We start from the raw sequence: 20,198 nt of genomic DNA, 5'->3' as shown, positions 1-20,198 counted from the left end.
AAAAAAAAAAAAAAAAAAAAAGACAAAATTTAGTTAGTACACAAGTTAATCCATGACTCCTAAGAACAAATAAATACAGACAAGTACAAGTCTTACTGCAGCAAAATAATCACTTCACACAGATTGTTGAAGAAAAAGGAACAGGCAGTGACCCTTTAAATGATGACAATTGTTTCTGATCTCTAACATGATAAGGGGAGCAAGCTTGATAGCTAGAGATGGCGACCAAGGTAGGAACCAAATTTTTGAATTCATCTAACTCCACTGAGATCTTTATATTCCCTCCTATTTTTTTATGGTTAGCAATTTTCAGGTAGAAGTTTTAATTCCCCAAGGGAGAAAACTCAACCTCATTAAGTTTAGCAAGTTACTTTTTTCTATCCTAATGGCAAGTACGGAGAAAGAATTATCCCTACAAAAACAAGAATCAGGCATCCGTTTTGTGAGGTTTTCAATTTCACATCAACATGCAAAAGACAGGTAGAAATGACTGCCCACTGAGAGAGAACTCACCTTCCAAAAAAGCAAATTCATCCACAGCTTCTATTGCATTATCTGAAACATAAGGTAAAGGAATACCTGACTAATTTCAGCCATGCTGACGTCAGTCCCAAAACAGCACAATCTGCAGTGAAGGGCATAAGGCTTTGGGCAAACGAGCACATTTATAAGATGCGTCCCTTGTTGCCTTGATATCCATATCTACGCTACCAGCAACTCTTATATATATTAGCTGTCTCTCTAGAAGATTAAGAAAAGCATAGGCAAATCCATTCAATGTAGGGGGCTGGGAGGTTCCTAAATTAAACCTATATTATTTATTCACTTTGCTCTGAAAGTCATCAGAGAAGCATGTGGCAATACATGCAAGGAGCCTGAGAATACGGTCTATAAATGCTTACACAGGTGAGAGTTAACCAGCCAGACAAGAGTCAGAAATCAAATCCCCAGTTGCAAGTGAAAAAGAAATATCTTTTTCAGGTGCAATTTGGCAGAAAGTATGAAAGGATTCAGTCAGCTCTGGCAGCCCCAGACTCCTTCACACTCTGCCCCCAGCACCCCAAGCAGACAGACTCTACAGGCAGGGTTTCCTGGCATTGTGGCCAACAGAAACCATAATGGGGAGAGACGCTGTGGCACCTCTCAGATTAGAGTGATGTCTTCTCAATCTGCGCAAGGGGAATCCAGCCCCGCTCTCCCTTGTCTGTCCCCAGACACGCAGTGTCACTCTACCCAAGTCTCTCCTCTGAAGAGTTTTCCTTTTTCCCTGCTGAGCGCAGCAGTAGGCATCTTTTGCAATGGTCTCCACAAATAGCTCCTGTATAGTAAAAAAGCAAAGTTTTAGTAATGGGTTCTAGCACACTGAGGAGGTGAGGGCTCCAGTTTGTGAGTTGGGGCAGAAAGGGAGAAGAATGGCTCAGGGTCAAGAAAATGTTCTGGAAGTTAAGATTGTCCTGGACTTCATGAAGGTGGATTCCACTACCCTCTTCCCAGTATTCTCCCTCATTCACTAGAGACTCCTACAAGTTCTGTAAGAGGCCCTGGAGATACAAATTAGTCACTCACTATAGGGGTCCTCAACATGAGGCAGGAGAGTTAACACAACATACAACTCGCATAGGTTCCCGACTTCTTCCCTCCGCCTTCCGGGTCCACGCCCACATCTCAAAACCTTGCCCACGCCGCCCTAAGCCCCGCCCGCGCTCCCCTCCCCCACCCTCCGCGTGCCCTCCCGCTGCAGCCGCACCGCTGCTCGTGCCAGAATGAAGATGGCTTCCTGTCCCGCTAGCGTCACGTCGGGGTCCGCCTTCACCAAGGCCTTTACTCGCGCCAGAGGCAGCCTCGAGAGACGTGCCCCAGGCGCACTCGTTGGGGCTGCGGGCTGCGAGGCCGCTGTCTCCCCAGCGGTTCCGTCCTCCTCTCGGGGAGTCCCGCTTCCTGAAGCCACCGCCACCGCCGCCGCCATCCTGGCCCTGAACGTGCTGCGCGCGGCCGCCGACTGCGCGCGCACATGCGGCGCAGGCCCTTTCCCGCGCGGGCTGGAGGCCACACCCTGTGTTGGCGCGCGGCTCCGCCCCTACGCGCAGGGCCCTCCCGGGAATCCCGGTGGGCGGGGACCGGGCTCTAGCTCTTCCCGCGCGCCTGGCCACCCCTGGGCTGTTGTGGACTTGGTTGACGCCACCGGCCACCCTCTGGTCCCATTGGGCCTGTGGAGCCCAGGCACCGCACTTGGTGCCTGTGCGGGGCTGGTAAGAGGAGAAGTCTAGACCTGGCTCTCCGTCGACACAAGAGTGTTCATCCTCGCGGGCACGTGTCCGAGGGAGGCCGGGACATTCCCTGGAGGGCCCAGGATTGGGGAAGAGGGTGCCAGAAGGCAGCAAAATCTGGACCAAATTCAAGGATAACCAGTTATAGATGGTCTTGAAGGAGGGGTAAGGCTTTTGGCAGGCAGAAATGAAGAAATTCAGCCCAGGCAGAGGAAACAAGAAAAAGATGTGGAGGCTGGAAGGGATGAAGTTGTGATGAGGCATCCACGTTTGTTCAAAAAGTGGTTGCATCACAGCTTTGGGTCTCAAATTTGATCTCAAGATCCCTTTATGGTCTTAAAGATCATTAAAGAGCCTAAGGAGCTTTTTTTCTGTCGGTTATATCAATACTTACTGTATTGGAATTGAAACAAAGCTTTAAAATACTGATTTAAAAATCAGCTTGTAATTTATTACAAGCTAACATAAACATTTTTATGACAAGTGACTTTTTAAAAAATAAATCTGGTAAGAAAAGTCTAATGTCAGATTTCATGTGAGAACTGGATTCTCTATCTGCTTCTGTCGTTAACGTTAGCTCTTCTCAGGTAGCTCTGAAAAACTGTACTGCATCTCCTTAAGAGAATGAGAATGAAAAAAGACAACCTCTTGGTAGTATTAAGAAACTAACTTCATGGACTCCAGAAAAGGGTCTGTAGAAATTTCCCACCCCCATGAATCCCCACACTACACTTTGAGGTCTGATAGCATAGAGGAACAGTTAATATTTACAATCGGTTTAATCTAAGTCAATCATAATAATAGTGAACACTTTTGAGCATTTACTATGTGCATGATTCAAAGTATTTTATATTTATGTAAATCACACTTCTGTAATTTTCGTAATACCTTGTTGAGGTAAATATCTTAACCTTATTTTACAAAATAAGCTTAACCTTGTATTTCAAACATTTGAAACAAGGCGCAGAGTGGTTACTGAGTCACACACACTCGACAGAATGTGGTGAAGCCAAGATGAAGCTGAATTAAATGAAATCTGAAATTACTCCCGTCACTCTGACTGGTGTAGGGGTGGAAAGGTGTGACACCTTTCTTTACTCATTATCAGGGTCACAGCTGACACTCATAACACACAAATAGCTGTGTGGAAATGTGATTCGAGGCCTGGAACAGTGGGTCACACCTGTAATCCCAGCACGTTGGGAGTCCAAGGCGGGAGGACAGCTTGAGCCCAGGAGTTTGAGACCAACCTGGGTAACAGATGGAGACCCCCATTTCTAGAAAGAAAAAAAAAATTAGCTGGACGTGGTGATCCTATAGTCCTAGCTACTTGGGAGGCTGAGGTGGGAGGGTTGCTTGAGCCCAGGAGTTCAGGGTTACAGTGAGCAATGATTGCATCACTGCACTCCAGCAGTGGCAACAGAGACCCTGTGTCTTAAAAAGAAATGTGATTGGACAAAAAGGGAATGATGATGATCTAATGGTAATAGACTGAATGGGGAAACCCAACAAGGCTGGTCTGTTCATACTCTTCTTGGCCTTTCTGTGTAGCATTCCTTCTGGTATTAGGACAGGACTCTTCTGGAATAAGGGTCTCCAAGGGAGAAGGCAGAGAATAACCTTTCTAGGTTTTACAACTTGCTTGAAGGAAGGGGAGTTCTAGTTTCTATGACCTGCGTTGGGAAAGAAGAATTCTGGTTTCCATGACTCACTGCAAAGAGTGATGGTGTTACAGTGGGTAGCTAGTCAGACACGAACAGGGAAGGATAGGGCCCCCACACTCCAGGAATGTCAAGCAACCATCAGGTGATGGTCAGGCAGTGATCACACTGCCTCTCTAAAGTAATTGGTCACAGGCAATGCCAGGGAAAGGCAGTTTCCCTATAAATAGAAGAACCCTGAAACGTGATCAGCAGCTTCCTGATGAGATCTCAGGAGTTGGGCAAGCAGGCTCACACATGCACACTTAAAGGCAACATGGTGGAATTTAACTGGTATATGACCTTCTGGGGGCATTCCATTGAAAAAGGGAAGAAAAGGGAAGAAAGCCTCGGGTGAGCATGTGTGCAACTCCAATAAATACACTGCACATGCTCTCCTCCCCAGCGCTAGCAGACCATTGGGAAGAATCAGGGTAGAAGGGATGCAAGACCCCAGAAGTGTGCTAACATATAAAACCCCAAGTCAAAAGGTCAAACCTTGCACTTGTCCTTCAAGTCACCCTCTTGGGCCTCTTCCCAATGTACTTTTCTTCTTTTCGTTCTTGCTCTAAAGCTTAATGAATTTTCACTCCTGGTTTTAAAACTTGCCTTAGTCTCCTCTTTTGCCTTATGCCCCTCAGTCGACGGCTTTCTTCTGAGGAGACAAGAATAGAGGTTGCTGCAATTCGCTGTCAGTAACTTGAATAACTTCTACTGCTTACAGTGCAAAACAGGACAGGAGACGTTCACAAACACCTTACTTCTGAGACCTTTCCAGTTTTCTTCAGTTCAAAGTACTCAGCATTTTAAGGTACCATACTTTGGAATATCATGTTCTGGGCCCCAACCCTGAGTTAGCACAGAGACACTCTACTATAACAGAATAAGAGTCTTGGCCCAGAATTTAAATCTTCAGAAGAGGATATAAGTTGCTGAAAATTGAACCAGAGCTGCCAGTAGGGCCTCAGTCCTGAGTTGTCTTCAGATTATATTTGTGGACACTCACTCGCTCATGGAAAGCTCCACACAAAATTCATAAAAGCATGGCCAGATTCTTGTGTCACATTGCACGAGAACACTTCACAAGAGCTATAGTCCAGCAATCTCAAAGTAGCTAAGTACTAAATTGGCCTAAATTCTGAATTAACATAAGACAGTTGACAACGGTGGGTGTGTTAGCCGACCCTACCACTTACCCAAAGTTAGCCTTTGGGTTAAGGGTTTCGTCACTATAGTCCCTTTCGTGGTCGCCAGAAAAATGTTACAGGAAAGGGGTCCTGATCAAGACCCCAAGAGAGGGTTCTTGAATCTCACGCAAGAAAGAATTCAGGGTGAGTCCATAAAGTGAAAGCAACTTTATTAAGAAAGTAAAGGAATAAAAGAATGGCTACTCCATAGGCAGAGCAGCCTTGCCCATTTTTATGGTTATTTCTTGGTTATAAACAAAGGGTGGATTATTCACGCCTCCCCTTTTAAGACCATATAGGGTAACTCCCTGATGTTGCCAACATTTGTAAACTGTCATGGCACTTGTGGGAGTGTAGCAGTGAGGACGACCAGAGGTCACTCTCCTGGCCATCTTGATTTTGGTGGGTTTTAGCCAGCTTCTTTACTGCAACCTGTTTTATCAGCAAGGTCTTTATGACTTGTATCTTATGTCGACCTCCTATCTCCTATCTCATCCTGTGACCAGAATTCTAAGAATGCCTTAACCATCTGGGAAGGTAGCCCAGTAGGTCTCAGCCTCATTTTGCCTGGCTCCTATTCAAGATGGAGTTGCTCTGGTTCACACACCTCTGACAGGGGCAGGAAGAGTTAAGATTTCTTGAAAGGGCTGAGTCAACTTGGCTTTCAGAGGATTCTCATTTCAGCCCCCTTTTCTTCCCAGTTTTGTCTAATTCATATGTTCCTTGCCTTTCCTCCTTTTCTCCTTTTTTTCCCCCTTTGTGTTTTTTGTTTTTTTGGTTTCTTTTTTTTTCCTCATCACTTGAATGTCTCCCAACTTGACCCAGTCCCATCCTTCTCTCCCTGGTCTGACTATGACTAAACAAGAGTTTATGGAGACCAGACAAGACTTCCTATGAGTGTTCAACAGCACTAAGATGTGTTAGAAAGTGAAATCGTGTTTCACAGTTTTTGAGTTTCTGTGGAAAAAAGGAAGAGGAAACAGGAAGACAGAGGTTGAAAAGCTCAAAAAAGCCACACACAAAGTTTACGTTCCAGTTCAAATAGAATGAAGGCTAAAAATGTCTTTTAAAGGCTATGTGATGAAAATTAGTGCAATAAATAAAATGATGTGTGTTAAATGAAGGTTAGCCTAAAGCTGTTGCTGTACATAGTTTAATTTTGGCCTAAAGGTTTCTTCATATGTACAGAAATGCAAGGTAACTTGATGTGAAAATGGTCACCTACTCTTATAAGAAATAGCCAAGTTTCAGCCAATTACAGGCAGCCAGCTGGTCAAACCAGGTTCAAATAAGGCAAACTTCAAGCTGTAGCCAGTCCAGCTATTTCTGTATCACTTCTGTTTTCTGGACATCATTTTCCTTTCTCTCTCCATAGGTGTTTTCCTACCATGCAGCAGGCCTAGAGTCACTCTGGACCTGTTCTGTTTGTGGGGGCTGCCTGATTCAGAATCATTCTTTGCGCAATTAAACTCTGTAAAATTTAACTTGTCTAAAGTTTTTCTTTTAACTTGTGAGGTATTTTATGTAATAAACTAGAGATTAAAGACAGCTTGCCATCCACCCTACTAGGGTAAGTGTTCTATCCAGGAGATATGTATGTGGAGGAATCAGTAACACTACATTTCTGAATTATTTTTAAAAACAATCATATGTGTTGTATGTACATGTGTGTATTGTTAAAAGATAAACTTAGACACATTAACATTTTAAAGAGTTGATTTGAGTAGATAGATAGTGATTCATGAATCATGTAGCGCCAAACCACAAGTGGGGTCCGCGTTCCAGTGAGGTAGGGGGAGGGGAAATGTTTTATAAAGTATTTGTGGAAGCAAGACAAAGAAAATATTTGATTGGTTAAAGTAGAGCAATAGCCATAAAGTTTCTTGTTAGAGGGGAGTTGGCAGTGTTACAGAATGGCTGGGTTCCAGTTAAACCCCACCATTAAGCCTGGAACTGCAGCCCAAAGAGAAAACAGCTGACCCTGTTTTTCCACCCAAATGTAGTCTTTTTGGCCTGCCCCTCCCCTAACCCGTGCGCATAAAAAGACTTTAACTGGCAGAGCCATACAAGCAGCTGAGCATCAGGGACACAAGCAGCTGAGCACTGGGGATACAAGCAGCTAAGCATCAGGGATACAAATGGCTGAGCAGTGAGCAGAGAAGCAATTGAGTGTCTGAGACTATGCATAGATGCAGCTCACTTCAGACAGTGCAGCTTCAGGGAACGATCACCTTCTTGCACCATCCCTTTTCCAACTCCCCATTCTGCTGACAGCCACTTTCACTTCCATCACCCAACAAAATCCTCGATATACACTACCTTCAATCCATTTGTGCAATCTGATTCTTCCTGGGCACTGGACAAGAACCCAAATGCCGAAAGGGCAAGAACTGGGACACTCCTACAGGGCCCTGCACAGAGCCTTCTCCCTCCAGAGAGGAGCAACCTGCCAGTTCCAGCATTAGTTCACTCTGGTTCCCGCACTCTTCTTGCTCATATGCTCCCTATCGTGAGGAGTGGCCAGTGGCAGGCTGAGTGAAATAAGCTACTCCATTTGCCTCCCACAAAGGGGGTCAAAGTCAAGGGAAATATTCCATCCCAACAGTTTCTGACTGGTTAAGCTTAAGCTTTGTTTTCCTGCGATATGGCTGTTCATGCTGAGTTGGGTTTCAGTTTGGCTATGTAGAAACCCACTGCATTAGGCTGAGCACTCAGCCTAATGGCCTTCCAATTATTTATTTTAACAGGGCATCATTGTCATCATTGTAAGTATATTTGTTCATGAATATATATATCTGTACATAAATGTATACATACACAGACACATATTTGGAAGGTTAATGGTTAAATCATAAGGAAAATAGAGGACATTCTAGGGTAACAAAAAGAAAAAACAACAGCAAAAACACCAGACTGTTTAAAAGGAAAAAATAAAGAGGACAAAAATAAAGTATCGTAAGTTTGTCCCTGGAAATCTTGGGATACAGGAATTACTTAAGCACTTAAGAACCAACTCATTACAAGGGGAAAGCACGTTAAGAAAAAAAAAAAGGGAGAAACAAAAGATACAAAGGAAAAGGTTACTCTTAATCAGTTCAGTGTTTAAATAAATTGTTTAGGCAGCAGTTCTCGACCTTTCTCAACTTTTTTGTTCAGGTTTATTATATAGGTAAATTGCATGTCACAGGGATTTGGTGTACAAATTATTTTATCACCCAGGTAATAAGCATAGTACCCAATAGGGAGTTTTTTGATCCTCATGTTCCTCCCAGTCTCCACCCTAAAGCAGACCCAGGTGTCTGTTATTTCCTTCTTTGTGTCCATGTTTATTCAGTGTTTAGCTCCCACTTATAAGTGAGAATATGTGGTATTTGGTTTTCTGTTCTTATGTTAGTTCATTTAGGATAAAAACCTCCAGTTCCATGTTATCACAAAAGATATGATCTTGTTCTTTTTATGGCTGTATTAGTATTCCATGGTGTATATGTACCATATTTTTTTAATCCAGTTCACCTCTGATGGACATCTGGGTTAATCATGTCTTTGCTATTGTGAATAGTGCTATGATGAACATATGCATGCATGTATCTTTATGACAGAACAATTTATATTCCTTTGGGTATATGTCCAATAATGAGATTGCTGGGTAGAATTGTAATTCTGTTTTAAGTCCTTTGAGAAATCACTACACCGCTTTCCACAGTGGCTGAACTAATTTGCATTCCCATCAGCAGTATATAAGTGTTCCCTTTTCTCTGCAAGTTTACCAGCATCTGTTATTTTTTAACTTTTAAATAGCCATTCTGAGTGGTATGAGATGGTATTTCCTTGTGGTTTGATTTGCATTTCATTAATAATTAGTGATGTTGGACATTTTTTCATATGCTTGTTGGCTGTGTGTATGTTTCTTTTGAAAAGTGCCTGTTCATGTTCTTTGCCTACTTTTTAATAACATTGTGTGGTTTTTGCATGTTAATTGGTTTAAGTTTCTTATAGATTCTGGATATTAGACCTTTGTCAGATGCATAGTTTGCAAATATTTTCTCCCATTCTGTACGTTGTCTGTTTAGTTTGTTGATAGTTTCTTTTTTTTTTTTTCTCTGTCACACAGGCTGGAGTGCAGTGACATAATCTTGGCTCACTGCAACTTCTACCCCCTGGGTTCAAGCAATTCTCATGCCTCAGCCACCTGAGTAGCTGGGATTACAGGTGCATGCCACCATATTCTGGCTTTTTTTTTTTTTTTTGTAGACGTGGGTTTTTACCATGTTAGCAGGCTTGTCTTGAACTCCTGGCCTCAAGTGATCTACCTGCCTCAGCCTCCCAAAGTGCTGGGATTACAAGCATGAGCCACCATGCCCTGACAGTAGTTTATTTTGCTGTGCAGAAATTCTTTAGTTGGTTAATTTTTAGTTTTGTTGCAACTACTTTTGGCATCTTCATCATGAAATCTTTGCTAGGTCTTATGTTCAGAATGATATTTCCTAGGTTGTCTTCCAGGGTTTTTATAGTTTTAGATTTTATATTTAAGTCTTTAATCTATCTTGAGTTGATTTTTGTGGATGATTCTGTTATGATGTCTCTTTGTTCTCATTGGTTTCAAAGAACTTCTTGGTTTCTGCCTTAATTTCATTATTTACCCAAAATTCTTCAGGAGCAGGTTGTTCAATTTTTATGTGATTGTGTGGTTTTGAGTGTTTCTTAATCCTGAGTTCTAATTTGATTGCTCTGTGGTCTGAGAGACTGTTAGTTATGATTTCAGGTTTTTTTGCATTTGCTGAGGAGTGTTTTACTTCCAATTATGTGGTCAATTTGGAATAAGTGCCATGTGGCTCTGAGAATAATGTATATTCTGTTGCTTTGGGGCAGAGAGTTCTATAGACATCTACTAGGTCCACTTGATCCAGAGCTAAGTTCAAATCTCATTAATCTGTCTAATATTGACAGGTGTTAAAGTCTCCCACGATTATTGTGTGGGAGTTTAAGTCTCTTTGAAGGTCTCTAAGAACTTGTTTTATGAATTTGGGTCATCCTGTATTGGGTGTATACATATTTAGAATAGTTAGCTCTTCTTGTTGAATTGTTCTCTTTACCATATGTAATGCCCTTTTTTGTCTTTTTTTATCTTTGTTGGTTTAAAGTCTGTTTTGTCAGAGACTAGGATTGCAACCCTGCTTTTTTCTTTTTCTTTCCATTTGCTTGGTAAATTTTCCTCCATCTTTTTACTTTGAGCCTATATGTGTCTTTGCATGTAAGATGGGTCTCATTAATACAGCACACCAATGGGTCTTTACTCTGTATCCAATTTGCCAGTCTGTGTCTTTAATTGGGGCACTTAGCCCACTTACATTTAAGGTTAGTATTATTATATGTGAATCTGATCCTGTCATTATGATGCTATTTGTTGCTTTACACACTAGTTGATGCAGTTTCTTCATAGTGTCATTGCTCTTTATATTTTGGTATGTTTTTACAGTGGCTGGTACCAGTTTTTCCTTAACATAGTTAGTCTTCTTTCAGGAGCTTGTAATGAAATGCCACAGTATTTGCTTGTCTGGAAAGGATTTTATTTCTCTTTCACTTATGAAGCTTAGTTTGGCTGGATATGAAATTCTGGGTTGAAAATTCTTTTCCTTAAGAATGTTGAATATTGGCCCCCAATCTTTCTGGTTTATAGAGTTTCTACTGAGAGGTCCACTGTTAATCTGATGGGCTTCCCTTTGTAGGTGACCTAGCCTTTCTCTCTGGCTGCCCTTAACAGTTATTCCTTCATTTTGACCTTGGAGAATCTGAGGATTATGTGTCTTGGGCTTGATCTTCTCATGGAGTATTTTAATGGTGTTCTGTGTATTTCCTGAATTTGCATGTTGGCCTGTCTTGCTAGGATGGGAAGTGCTTTGGATATCTTCGAGTGTATTTTCCAGCTTGTTTCCATTCTCCCCGTCTTTTTCTGATACTCCAAATTGCAGGGTTGGTCTTTTTATGAAATCCCATGTTTCTTGGAGGCTTTGTTCATTCTTTTTTCTATTCTTGTCTGCATGCCTTATTTCTGCAAAGTGGTCTTCAAACTCTGATATCCTTTCTTCTGCTTGGTCAATTCAGCTGTTGATATACTTGTGTATGCTTTATGAAGTTCTTATGCTATGTTTTGCAGCTCCATCAGATTGTTTATGTTCCTCTCTAAACTGGTTATTCTAGTTAGCAATTCTCTAACCTTTTATCAAGTTTCTTAGTTTCTTTGCATTGAGTTAGAACATGCTCCTTTAGCTCAGCATAGTTTTTTATTACCCATCTTCTGAAGCTGACTTCTGTCAATTCATCCATCTGATCTTCTGTCCAGTTCTGTGAAGGGAAGGGTCTGAGGATGGAGTCCCCAGACAGATACAATGGTTACAGTCCACTAGACCTTCCTCCCACAGCCCTGGGGACTCCCTCCTCAGGCCCCTCCCTTCACCTCTATGCCCCACCACCTGCCCAGGTCAACCAAAATGAAGACGCTACAGGAAGTATGGTGGTTCAGATAGCTCCTTGGTAGATGTAGACATTATTTTTCCATGTCTGAGGAGCTACTGAATAACGAAGTCAAGGGTTTTTGTGAAAGAAAATTCAACTTTGAGAAAAATGGATGAAGTAGTTGGGTTGCTGAAAAACCCTCTTCGGGGAAAAGATTTCCTCTTTACTTGGCCATGGGATCTCTACACAGTCTTTCCATTGTGGCTCCACTTTGCTGTCCCCTTACATAGTCATGGTCAAAGCCAGATAAAACCTTATGTGGAAATAAATGAAGTTGTTATTAAAAGGGGCTTACTGAAAATAAAATTATACCATTATCATGACAATAAGATAAAGTCGCAGAAAAAAGATTAAGAAGCATGAACCCCAAAAACAAATAATATAAAATATGAAAGATTAAAAACCAGAAGTTTAAAAGACAAAATAGGCAAAGAATAATACAATAAATTTACTAGAAAGACAAAAAAAGAATCATGCACTAAACAGAAGGAAAAATTAAATGTCAGAAGTCAAAAATAGTGTGCAAAGGTTAACATCCTCCAGTAGGGCAAACTGGTGAGTCCTTTGAGCCAAGTGCACTGCAAGTTTCCCACTTGACTGACTTGCCAGGGCTGAGAATTATTGTTGAAGGGGGAGAGTTTGTTCTCAGGGGAGGTCTCCTCAAGTCAACAAACTTCAGCACAGAGAAGGTGGGGCAATGAAGATCTCACCATTCAGCTCAAGCCTCCAGGCACTTTGAGGTAGCTTTCATTCCATAATTAGGAAGCTTTGCCATTAGACATTAAATTGCTCTAGTTGAATTTCCAACCTAGCTCCTATGCAAAACCATGGCCAAATTGGATGGCTTCTCCACAATCAGAAAGTGTGCCTTTCAGTATCTACTAATTGTATATTTTAGCCTGGGAGGCCATGCTGCAAAGAAACAGGGTCTTCACAACATCTTGATTGCCTCTGCAGCCCACCCTGCTCCAGGCTGGTTCACATTTGACTGGCGGCTGCTTAGCTAATTCACAAGTAGTAGATTTCAGGCCTCTGGTCAGAATACAGGCTTCTGTTGTTTTACTCTAGTAATAGAAACAAATATTTGCTTCTATTTGGCACTTAATATATGCCGAAACCCTAGTGATCACTGCTCACCTGCCCTGGTCTAGGGAGAACTGGCAGAGCTAAAGCCCACAGAAGTAACCGTCCCTGGTCAGAAGCAGTGAGAGGAGCTTTCACCTCTTTGGCTCTATTTTTTCATTTTCAAGGTACTGTGTTCTCAAGACCATTAAGACAGTGCTGAAAAGGCTATAAAAAATACAAATTTAGCATTCCATGGAGGTAGAAATGGAAGGGTGACTTGTTTTGCCTTATCATTGTCTCACTCTAATAATAAAGACTCCATCTCTGTAGCCACTTCTGACCCCTGGACACATACTGTCTGTGTGTGTGTGTGTGTGTGTGTGTGTGTGTGCGCGCGTGTGTGTGCACGTGCATGTAGGGAAATCACGAAGGAAGGAAGATGTGCAGAGGTACCAGGCTATTAACATTTGCTATTACCTCAGGGGGATGAGAAGAAAGAGGGTTGTGGGAGGCTGAGATTATTTAGTTTCTCTCTACAGATCTTGGCATTATCTCTCTGGTTACGAGAATATGTATTGCCCTTGTAATTTAAAAAATAATAATAAAATAAATTTGAAAAGGAAAGGAAAATTTTCCCATCAGAATAAGACTGCAGCAAATGAAGAAACAGTTTACAAAATGTGGCTGAGGGTATAAACTTTCATTTGTGTACCTGGTGAATAAATATGCCTACCAAGATCAAAGACCATAGAGATGACATATCTCTTCTTCTTCCAGGCCAGACTAGGTCCTACAGGACGTTGATATTTCAAATCATCACTCTAAGAGCAAACATTCATGCCAGACATGAATGAGGACATAATTACCTTAGCAGGGAGTCCCTAAGAATAGAATACGTTGGAGACAAATTATCTTTACTACCCTTGAAAACACTACTGAATTGATTAGCCACTATGTCCACAGTACTGAATGGATTAGCTACTGTGAATTATCTGTGCAGGGGAGAGAGAGAGAGAAAGAGAGAGAGAGAATGTGTGTGTATGTGTCTAGGAGAAATGTGAATAACAAATATATTGAAATTAGGAATTCTGTATGCATTAATTTTGCTTTAATTCTATCTTCTGAAGATATTTCATTAGTAGAGATCATATTTGCCTTTTAAAAATCTCATTGAAGATGTCCTGTGGAAGTGGGGGAATGGATTATTCAAGATGACCAACATTCTAATAAAAACTGGCTTCCTTTTTTTGGCATCATTATCACACTACCTCTGTCAAAATAGTCTGCAAACACTTAGAGTGTCAGAGTTCAGTCCAGAGACCCAGACCAAAACCCAAATTTCTGATAAGAAGGAAGATTCTGAGGGTTCTGATATCTTATGGGAAAAGAGGGCAGGTGCAGCTAATGAAGCCCACAGCTCTGGCCACAGACAGAGTCAGTGAGTGGAGCTGGTGAGTGAGAACACAGCCCCTGGCACAGAGGAGCTAGACTTTACCTTGCAGGCCCTGATATTTATGATCTGGATAGATTTCCTTTTATGAACATTTGGCTTCTCTGGGAGTTAACCTTGCTGCTTAACTCAGATCCTAGCCTTCTGTAGACCTCAGTAGCTAAGTTCCCCTCTTGTGTTGACTCTACCCTTTTTCCTAGAACAACTTTTTTTTTTTTTTGAAACAGTGCCTCACTCTGTCACCCAGGCTGGAGTGCAATGGCAAGATCTCAGCTCACTGCAACGTCCACCTCCCAGGTTGAAGTGATTCTCCTGCCTCAGCCTCTCAAGTAGCTGGGCCTCAGCCTCCTGAGTAGCTGGGGTTACAGGCGTGTGCCACCATGCCTGGCTAGTTTTTTGCATTTTTAGTAAAGATGAAGTTTCTCCACGTTGGCCAGGGTGGTCTCAAACTCCTGACCTCAAGTGATCCACCCACCTTGGCCTCACAGAGTGCTGGGATTACAGGCATGAGCCACTGTGCCTGGCCTGGAAGGACTACTTTTTTTCTTTTCTTTTTCTTTCTTTTTTTTTTTTTTAAGCCAGTCAAATTTAGCAGCAGGGGGTTGTATACCAACTTTAGTGACACTAATATTAATGTTAATAAGTTCTGATAACCCACTACCATCGGACCAGCCTTTTTTTTCCTTTCTTTTTTTTTTTTTAAGAATAATAATTCTGTATTTTTGGTAGAGACAGGATTTCTCCATGTTCGTCAGGTTGGTCTCAAACTCCCAACCTCAGGCTATGCACCTGCCTCGGCATCCCAAAGTGCTGAGATTACAGGCATAAGCCGCCATACCCAGCCTGGAACAGCTGCTTAATAGATCTTTCTAACATTTTGGATACGGCTCCTGCCTGGGTCATCAATGACTGGTTACCCTCCTTCACCTGCCCAACCCACACTGTGGCTCCTGCCTAAATTCTTGCCTCCACCTGGCTTTCCTCCCAACTTACGTCCCCTGCTGACCTGCCTCACTTTCCTGCTTTTTTAAGACATCAGACTTTAATAAGGGAAAAGGTTAAACACATAAATAACTGGTGGACCGGAATGAAATGAGCTGCTCTTTTTGCTTTGTGGCATGTTTCCCACTGACTTCTCCTGGCCAGGTGAGTTTCCATTCTCTTTCTATTTTTGGAAATCCTAATGGACTAAAAGGTCCTAGGTTGTTCCTTGACTGCTTTGTATATACCACTCAGGTTTTCCCCAAAACACTAAATTCCCTGAGGCAGAGATGATGTTCTATTTCTTTCGTGCTCCCACAGCACCTAACAGATAGATGGCTTCAAAGGAGTTGCTTAATAAATGCTTACTGATTGGTCAGTTGATCAACTAGTATTTAGTCATTAAGCATGCCCATGGAAATGTAAGCTCAGCATTTAAATATCAGTGAGAAGATGTGCAAAAAAAACAGTGATATCAATGGGGAGGATTATTTATCGAATTGATGCAGGGTTTTGGGGGATTTTTTGTGGCTTTTGCCATAGTCAAAGGATGTCTTTTTATCCAGGAAAAGAGCACAAACAAAACTGAGCACATTTATACTTTACATCAAATTCTAGGATACTAAACCTCAATAGACACTAAAGATTTTCCTAATCCAACTCTACCTCCCTGATTTGAAGTGAGAATGCAGAAACCTATGGAGGTGAAGTAATTACCCAATTTCCCAAGAGAGAATTATCTCCTAGGTTCTCAAATTTTACTTTTTAGTAAATTACTGCTCAATTTTTATTCTTACCACTTATATTTATAAACCACTTATTATAGTATATTATATTCTTTTTTCTAACCTTTTAGTATGAAAAATTTCAAACATACAGAAAAGTTGAAAGAAAAGTAAAATAAGGGGAGGCAGAGCATTACGACAAACACCTAATGCATGCGAGGCTTAAAACCTGAATGACAGGTTGATACGTGCAGCAAACCACCATGACACATGTTTACCTATGTAACAAACATGCACGGTCTGCACATGTATCCCAGAACTTAAAGTAAAATGTTTAAAAAAGAATAGTAAAGTAAATATTCATTGACTCTCCACCTAGAGTTGACATTGCTAATATTTTGCCCTGTTTGCTTATCTCTGCAGATAAATAGACATTTGGTAGACATTGTTTATTTGTTTTTGGCTGATTCATCTGACACTGAGTTTCAGACATTGTAACTCTTCAGCTCTAAATACCCTGCCTACATCTCTGGAGCATAGACAGTCCCCCTACATTATCATTATTACACCAAACAAAATTAGCAATTGTTCATAATACCACTTAATAACAAGTTCATATTTGAGTTTCCACCTTTTTTCAACAATATATCTTATAGTTGCATTTCTATGTTTAACCTGAACCCAATCACATTTCAAGCATTATACTTCATTGTGATGACTCTTTTAACAGAACAGTTCACCCATCTTTTCTTGATATTAACAGTTGGAAATATCCAGTGAGTTATCTTGTGGAATGTCCCAGGTTATGGATCAATTGCCATTTACTCTTGAACAACATGGGTTTGAACTGCATGGGTTCACTTACACTTGGATTTTCTTCTGCCTCTGCCACCCCTGAGGCAGCAAGTACAACCTCTCCTTCTTCTTTCTCCTCCTCAGCCTACTCAATGTGAAGACAATGAGGATGAAGACCTTCGTGATTATCCACTTCCACTTAATGAATAGTGAACATATTTTATCTTCCTTATGATTTTCTTAATGCTAGTTTCTTTTCTCTAGCTTACTTTACTGTAAGAATACAGTATATAGTACATATGGCATACAAAAGTACATGTTAATCAACTGTTACCAGCAAGGCTTCTGGTCAACAGTAGGCTACTGGTAGTTAAGCTTTGGAGGAATCAAAAGTTTCATATGGGTTTTCAACTGCACAGGGGATTGGCACTCCTAATTCCTGCATTGTTCAAAGGTCTATGGTACTCAATGAGGCAATTTTAAAAATCAACAAGTAGTAATTAAGTGGAAGATTATCTACAAATGGAGAAAGTGAGTGACTTGGGCATAGTACAAAGATGAGACGTAAAGTCTCTCATAAGTGTTCTCAAATATATCTTTCACATAAAGTAAGACAGAACTACAAGAAGCCATCTATCTATCTGGCTGTTGAAGAATTTGGTGAGGACTTTCACAAATATGAGTAAATTAAAGAAATAAGATTATCCTCTGAGAATTACACAAAACAGATCAAAACCAATGGATAGGCCGGGCGCTGTGGCTCAAGCCTGTAATCCCAGCACTTTGGGAGGCCGAGGCGGGTGGATCACGAGGTCAAGAGATCAAGACCATCCTGGTCAACATGGTGAAACCCCGTCTCTACTAAAAGTACAAAGCTGGGCATGATGATGATGGCATGTGCCTGTAATCCCAGCTACTCAGGAGACTGAGGCAGGAGAATTGCCTGAACCCAGGAGGCAGAGGTTAAGGTGAGCCAAGATCGGGCCATTGCACTCCAGCCTGGGTAACAAGAGTGAAACTCCGTCTCAAAAAAAAAAAACAAAAAAACAAAAAAAAAAAACGATGGATAAAGTCATCTGACACAGATAGAATGTATCTGAAAGCTTAGCAAGTAAAAGACTAAAAGAGCCAGTCAAAACAGCGTTAGTCAGCCATGAAAAGCATATAAACAGGAGCATGAGGGCAGTGAACATTAGTAGAGCCCATGGAAGAAATGCCCACTGGAGTTGGTGCCTCAGCCAATGGCTTTGAATAATCTAGCGCATTAGGAAAGGCCATTCCTACAGTAAACATGGCAGTATCGGCTCTCCCAGCTTCATGCCATTAAATGTTTGAATCATCTAACCAGCTCGCTGGTTTGGATTCCATGCTCACTAAGCAACCTTCTGATAACTTGCTCTCCTTGGAGGTCTGACTTCATTGAAAGAATGTGCAAGCTGTGGAGACAAGTGTTCCAGACACAGTGGTGGTTTTATTCCTCCTGTGAATCAATAAATTGACATGCTGGCTTCATGCATCAGCTCTCTGAGCTTAATTAATTAGAGTGGAAGCTGAGAGGTGGATCCACATTCAGTGTGCTGACAGATCCAGTTTCTAAGCCTGCAGGGCATTGACCAGAACCAGGACCGAGGCAGTGCCACCCTGTGAGGTCTCTCAGGAGACAGCAAATGGTCATACTTTCATATCCCCACATTGCCTTTGGCAATTAAATTCCTCTAAGCTTTGTGTCTGTCTACTGATTCTGAGGGCATTGATTTATAGGTAATGAACCGGATGTGGACTGGCAAATTCTAATCCCTTTTACACAGAGGACACTAGAGTGAAATTGGAACAAATGTGACCCTTCTCATGGATCAGCTAGAGCAACCTTTAGTGTAGTTTGTATCTGAAGATGTTATTTGATCCTGGCTCACTTTCAGCTAACTTTGGTTAAGGAAATGCCATTTGTGTCCCTAGGTAGTATTAAACATCTTTTTATATCTGTCAATTTTCTCCACTTTAAAATGAGGACATTAATATCTACTATGTTATTGATTTACTAATCATTCATTCAACAAATATTTATTGAGTACCTGCCATGTGAAAGCTACCATGCTATGTAATCTTGATATTTGGGAAATGGAGATGCTTGGTTTCTGCATTCTAATGGGGAAGACATAATTTAAACAAATTGCATTAGTCCAGTTGGGCTGCTATAACAAAATACCCCAGACTGGGTGGCTTAAGCAGAAATTCATTTCTCACAGTTCTGGAGGCGGGGAAGTCCAAGTCCAAGATCAAGGTATCAGCCAATTTGGTGAGGGTTGTTTTCCTGGCTTGTAGATGGCCACTTTCTGGCTACATGCTTACATGACCTCTTTTTTGTCCATGTGCAAAAAAAAGAAGAGAGGGAGGAGAGAGAGAGAGAGAAAGTAGGAGCTCTCTGTTGTCTTTTCTTATTAGTGCCCTACCTATATACCCTCATTTAACCTTAATTACTTCTGTAATGACCCTATCTCCAAATACAGTCACATTAGGGGTTAAGGCTTCTACATATAAATGTATGGCAGTGGACGGGTACACAAATATCAACAATGGCAAGTGATTAATTAATATTACAACATGGTCAGAGTTGCAAAGAAGCTCAGATAAGTAAAATGCTTTTGGGAGAATTAAATGAGTCACCTACCTGGTTCTTTACCCACTCCATTTCTTTCTTCCTATCTATAAAACCTTATTTAATCTTTGTCTATGGTCGAAGACTAGAGGGCGAATGGCACAGTCTCCCATCAATTTGTCCAATGTGTCTCTCTTCATTGTCTTTCTTTCCTATGGAAACTAATCCTTAGCTGAACCTATAAACAGTGCTCCCCATTGGGATCAAAATTTGATTGTAGTTGCTGAGATTGAAAAAACATGGAGCATGAGCATCAGTAGAAGATGCTGGGTCTTTCTGACTCCAGAACCCACTATGCCTCTACTGCTGCCCCCATTGTCCCCTGAAAAGGGTGGCCTGGGCAGCCTTGGTCACTGGAGCTTATGTACCCACTGTTCTTGCTGCTGCTGGAAGCTGGTAGAGCACATCTCCTTCAGTGATATGTCCTTTTTTGTTTTTGCTTTATCTTTCTCCTTGTCTTGGGACCTTAGAATAAATTCATTCAAGACTTGCACTGGATGAACTTCAGCTCTTTTCTACTCTGAAAGGAGTTTTTAATCTGCTCAGAAGACTCCCCTCACCCACGATGAAGGAGGAGGCTTTGCTTACCCCTTGTTCTCGGGAATATTAATCCTAGTTTTTATGGGTTGAATGCTGTCTCTGCAAAAATTCATGTTGCAGTTCTATCAGTACCTCAGAATGTGAGCTTATTTGGATATAGGGTCATTAGAGAGATCATTAAGTTAAAATGAAGTCATTAAGGAGTGAGCCTTAATCCAGGAGGACCGGTGTCCTTATAGAAAGGAGAACTATGGAGAAAGGCACACGTACAGCAGGAATACAATACTAACAAGGAGACAGCCGTCGACAAACCAAGGAG

The 20,198-nt window shown here is 41.5% G+C and overlaps 1 protein-coding gene across 7 annotated transcripts in view; it reads right to left on the bottom strand.

Moving 5' to 3' along the window:
• Positions 1-2,546, bottom strand: part of POLE4 (DNA polymerase epsilon 4, accessory subunit) — a 57,281-nt gene extending 54,735 nt beyond the window's left edge. For 2 of the 7 annotated variants that reach the window (XM_017508772.1, XM_017508773.1), the window contains exons 1-3: positions 1,748-2,546; positions 1,234-1,318; positions 514-625 (exon numbers count right to left, since the gene is read on the bottom strand). In XM_017508772.1, coding sequence (XP_017364261.1) covers positions 544-625; positions 1,234-1,318; positions 1,748-2,531 — 951 coding nt within the window. In that variant the 5' untranslated portion in view covers positions 2,532-2,546 and the 3' untranslated portion in view covers positions 514-543. Of the gene's footprint in view, positions 1-513; positions 626-1,140; positions 1,319-1,747 lie in introns of all 7 variants that reach the window. The other 5 variants (XR_001819105.2, XM_037731432.1, XM_017508776.2 and 2 more) reach the window with 5 other exon arrangements.
• Between the last annotated feature and the right edge of the window lie 17,652 nt (positions 2,547-20,198).

Source organism: Cebus imitator, unplaced genomic scaffold (assembly GCF_001604975.1).
Source record: "Cebus imitator isolate Cc_AM_T3 unplaced genomic scaffold, Cebus_imitator-1.0 Scaffold399, whole genome shotgun sequence".
NCBI classification, from domain to species: Eukaryota; Metazoa; Chordata; class Mammalia; order Primates; family Cebidae; genus Cebus; species Cebus imitator.
This window is presented reverse-complemented; position numbering and strand designations above follow the sequence as displayed.